At 47.2% G+C, this 4,370-nt stretch overlaps 1 protein-coding gene across 2 annotated transcripts; it reads left to right on the top strand.

Moving 5' to 3' along the window:
* Positions 1–393: 393 nt before the first annotated feature.
* Positions 394–2,367, top strand: LOC102249039 (H-2 class II histocompatibility antigen, A-U alpha chain). Of its 2 annotated transcripts, none has more exons than XM_014541635.1 (4): positions 394–733; positions 1,182–1,463; positions 1,717–1,888; positions 2,068–2,367. In XM_014541635.1, exons 1-3 carry the CDS (start codon positions 409–411, stop codon positions 1,869–1,871), a joined length of 762 nt encoding a protein of 253 aa, XP_014397121.1. In that variant the 5' UTR covers positions 394–408; the 3' UTR covers positions 1,872–1,888; positions 2,068–2,367. The 2 variants fall into 2 exon arrangements, with proteins under 2 accessions (XP_014397121.1, XP_005868772.1); XM_005868710.2 differs by having other exon boundaries at positions 1,717–1,891; positions 2,070–2,367.
* Positions 2,368–4,370: the final 2,003 nt, after the last annotated feature.

Genomic DNA, 4,370 nt, shown 5'->3' with positions numbered 1-4,370 from the left:
AAAAAAAAAAAAGTAAAAGGAGGAAGGAATCCTTGTATAGCACATGTTCTGTCTGAGACAGCCCTGAGGGGAGAGGACCCACAATGAGTGTGTTATCAACCGATAAAGAAATTGAGAGAGAAAACTTATGAGCAGAGGGAGGTAAACTGAATCTCTGGAAAGAAAGCTAAGGCCATGGTCGTTCATTCATTCCTTGTTCCGCCCATTTCAGTATTTATCTTAAGCCCACGAGGTGCTGGGGGCTGAGCTAGGCGGGCAGAGAACAGCAGTAAACAGGCCTGTGGAATTCTGTTCCTGTGACAAGAGCAACCATAGGAGTGGAGAGGCAGCTGGATTCTAACAGGACAGCCAGGGGAGGGAGCAGGTGCTGGGGACTGTCTTCAGGTTGTGCCAAAGGTGCAGCCCACAATGTTTCTTGTCACTTTGTTTAACGAGATCCTTTCTCTCCTGTTTTACACCTCCCTGCTCCCACCTCACTCATCAGCTGACCACGTTGGGGCCTATGGTGGATACTTCTCCCAGTCTTATGGTCCCTCAGGCCAGTACACTTTTGAATTTGATGGAGACGAGACGTTCCACGTGGACCTGGAGAAGAAGGAGACTGTCTGGCGGCTGCCTGGATTAAGTGAATTTGGAGGTTTTGACCCACAGGGTGGACTGAGTGAAGTGGCTAAAGCAAGACACAACCTGGACATCCTGATTAAATGCTCCAACTCTACCACTGTTATCAATGGTGTGTGTCCACCATCCTGTCTCTTTACTGAATCTACCCTTCATAACAGGCCTCACTCTCTTCTTGCCTCAAATAGATTCCCTTCACTCTATAAAATGCGCTCCTTTCCAAGGAGTCCCAGATCTTCTCATGGAATTTGCTGAGTCCTCATCCTCTCCCTTCTTACAAATCACATATTTCCATGAACTACAGAGATTCTTGCTCCCCTATGCAATCCTCGACTCCTTCAAGGACGGGTCCCATAGATGCCCTACCCTAACAAGGGGCCCACAGAGAGAAGGGCATGGGGATGACGGGCGGGCAGTGTACAGCGGCTCACAAGCAGAGGGAACAAGAGCATCTCCTCTCTCCGATGGGGAAACGTAGGTGGGAGGTCCCTCCAGGACGCAGGGACCCTCAGGGCAGAGCTGCCCACGATTCTAAACCCAGTGATGCTTCCTCACCATAGAGGTTCCTGAGGTGACTGTGTTTCCCAAGTCTCCCGTGGAGCTGGGCCAGCCCAACACCCTCATCTGTGCCGTGGACAACATCTTCCCTCCTGTGATCAACATCTCGTGGCTGAGCAACGGGCACTCAGTCACGCAGGGTGTTTCTGAAACCAGCTTCCTGTCCAAGAGTGATGATTCCTTCCTCAAGATCAGTTACCTCACCTTCCTCCCTTCTGCTGACGACGTCTATGACTGCAAGGTGGAGCACTGGGGGCTGGACCAGCCCCTCCTGAAGCACTGGGGTGTGTATGAGCCCCACGCCTTTTGGTGCCTTCTTTTCTCTGTCATGTCAGACACTCTGCCTTTTAGCTCCTAAATCTCATGGCCCAAAGCCTCTTTTCTACACTTCAAGGATTTCTAATGATGGACTTTATTATTCTCCCTCAACCTGGAGCCAAGTCTTTGTAGAACCAACACCACCCCTCCCACCCCATCTTGCACACATGCTCTGAGCCAACCTTCCGCATTCTGACCTCCATCACCTCACTCCCACAGAGCCCGAGATTCCAGCCCCCATGTCAGAGCTGACGGAGACAGTGGTCTGCGCCCTGGGGCTGGCCGTGGGCCTCGTGGGCATCGTCACGGGCACCGTCTTCATTATCCAGGGCCTGCGCCCAGCTGGTGCCTCCAGACACCAAGGGCCCTTGTGAGTCACACTTCAGAAGGAAAGGTAAGGATTCCCATGTGTTAGAGCTGGGACCGGGAGACACAGTACAGGAGGAAGGAGAGTGGGAAGAGATTGTGGACACAACTGTGGTTGAAAAGTCTTAGTAGAATTGGGAAACAGCATGAAGATAGCACAGGAGTCCCTGAGACCTATGAATCTCATGTCTGTCCTGTTACTGCAGGTGTGTTGCCAATCTTAAGAGCAGAAGAGTGGACATGCTGGGTGACCTGCACTATTCGCTGGCCAAGTCCATCATAGTTCTTCTCTCCTCCAATGCTTCTCCTGTCATCTCTTCTCTGGGACTTAAGGTGCTGTGTCCTCGCAGAGTTCACAAACCCTTGGAATTCTCCCTCTCACTCCTGACATTTTTTTCATTTCTCAGCCTTTACCTACTATGGAGACCCCTGGGATATACATAATTCTTTGTGGCTCTGATCTAATATCTTCATGGAAGCAATAAATCCCCTTTATGAGGTCTTTTATTGAATTTTTTCCTCTTTTCATCTCAGCGCTGAGTAGGACCATGGCTAAGAATGGCAAACCCTCATGCTTCAGGCCAGTTTCATTTTATTTTACAGGTCATATTTCACGCCTAGTAACAAAAAAGCAGCCAAATATAGCCTGATAATATTTTGATATATTAGATGAGATTAAGATTTCTCTCTTCCTTTGGTCCCCACCCTTGGCCACTGCCTTTTCCCCACCCCCAATTCAGGCATCAGTGAGGATCATATATACCGTCTACCCGTGGCACAGTTTTATTCAGCAGGAATACAAAACCAAGAAGGAAGTCCATACTTACTATAATATAGCTTTCAAAAGTTATGACAGGAAAGTTAAGGGAAAGGAAATTTGAATTTCAAAAGTACCAAAAAGTCAAAAAAATTTTCTCAAAACTTTAAATTTGTAAAGTTAATGATGTTATTAGAAACTTTCCCTCTTCTCTACCTTTGAGGAGATAAGAATTCTCTAGGCAGGAGAAGAAATGGAAGTCAGTCAGGAGGGCATTGGAATGAGACAATAATGCTTTGTCCTTACTTAGGGTTAGTAACCAGTGGGAAAGGGGCGGGTGTATAGCTCTCCTCGCCTCCTGGATGAACCCTGCTGGCTAACCTGTGGATTGTCCTGTGCCACCCTGGCATGTGAGGGACACGGGATAATTGTGGCTGCAGGGATGTCCAGGCAGGTAAGCCCAATCTGCATCACCGGATCCCTGTGTCCCTTGTACCTGGTAGCAGCAGAACAGCCCTCTACCCCCACCCCCAGCCCTCCGCTCCTGGCTGTGGGGTTGGAGCCTGTGAGGGAGAAAGCACCCCAGTCCACAGGGATGAGATAATACAGCAGCACCGTGGGTGCTGGCCTGCTCTGGACTCACTGTCTCCCAGTGGAAACCCTGGCAGGGAGATGGACCCACAGAGGGACCCTCTAGCTTTCCGGGGTGCACCCAACATTTCACTCCTGGCGTGTGTGACCTGACGTGGAGCCATCGCCCTTTGCAACTGTGTTCCCCGCGTTGCCTCAGTCTTTCTGCCCCGCATGACTGCTCCACACATTGCACAACCCAGGGTGTGTGAGGCTGTCCCTGTCCGTGCCATCTGCCTCCGATAGCTTAACATGTAACTGGGAGAGACAGATACTAACAGAATAACTGATGCAGCAAAGTTTGGTACAAAGAAACCTAAATCCAGGACTCGGTGCCTTTTAGCTAGTATTTTGAACTGTGTAACACTAGGGTTAAGTATCTAACATTCTGAGCCATATTTTTCTCAAGCACAATGTGGGAATAATACTTACTTTGCAAAAGTATTGACAGAATTTGAATAACCTTGATATACAGGCAGGGCCTTAAGATAGTGTACAAATACCTTGCTAGTGCTCCTTAAGCAGCACACACACCAAAATCGGAACAACACTGAGATTAGCATGGTCCCTGCGCAAGGATGACACGCAAACTCATGAAGCATTCCATGATTTTTTATATAAATACCTAATCACTGTGCTGTACACCTGAGACTAATATAAAACAATATTGACTGTCAACTGTAATTAAAAATAAAAATTTTGCTAGTTATAAGAGTAATTCATTTATTAAAAACAATGGATCACATTATATGAAAAGCACTTGTTTTTTGAGCCTTTAATGATTTAGGAGATTCAAACGTGAAGCTCTGGATTAATTTCTTTTCATACATTAATTGAAGGATTTCTTTTCCTCTCTAGAATGAGAGAAGTTGAGATTGGCTTAGGCTGAGAGAACAGATATGGTAGAGTAGTCAGTGACATATTATTGGTGAAGGAGTTGCTAAGAGAACTCCTAGAGCAAAGAGTTGTAATATGTGGCTTTAGTTTTTACTCTCTAATAAAAGATATCTCCCTTCCGTATGGCCCATAAACTTTTAGTCAAGGTATGTTATACGCATCATATTTTTATGTGTGTCTACTTTTGGGAGGAGATGGGAAAGATTCAAGAGAAAAAAGCTAC

This window comes from Myotis brandtii, unplaced genomic scaffold (assembly GCF_000412655.1).
Source record: "Myotis brandtii unplaced genomic scaffold, ASM41265v1 scaffold2752, whole genome shotgun sequence".
NCBI classification, from domain to species: domain Eukaryota; kingdom Metazoa; phylum Chordata; class Mammalia; order Chiroptera; family Vespertilionidae; genus Myotis; species Myotis brandtii.
This window is presented reverse-complemented; position numbering and strand designations above follow the sequence as displayed.

Bases quoted from the DNA above. Each gene is read 5' to 3' on its own strand.
- LOC102249039 (XM_014541635.1), top strand. From the start codon at position 409: ATGTTTCTTGTCACTTTGTTTAACGAGATCCTTTCTCTCCTGTTTTAC. The intron at 734-1,181 runs GTGTGTGTCCAC...TCCTCACCATAG, and splicing joins CTCTACCACTGTTATCAATG to AGGTTCCTGAGGTGACTGTG. The intron at 1,464-1,716 runs GTGTGTATGAGC...TCACTCCCACAG, and splicing joins GCCCCTCCTGAAGCACTGGG to AGCCCGAGATTCCAGCCCCC.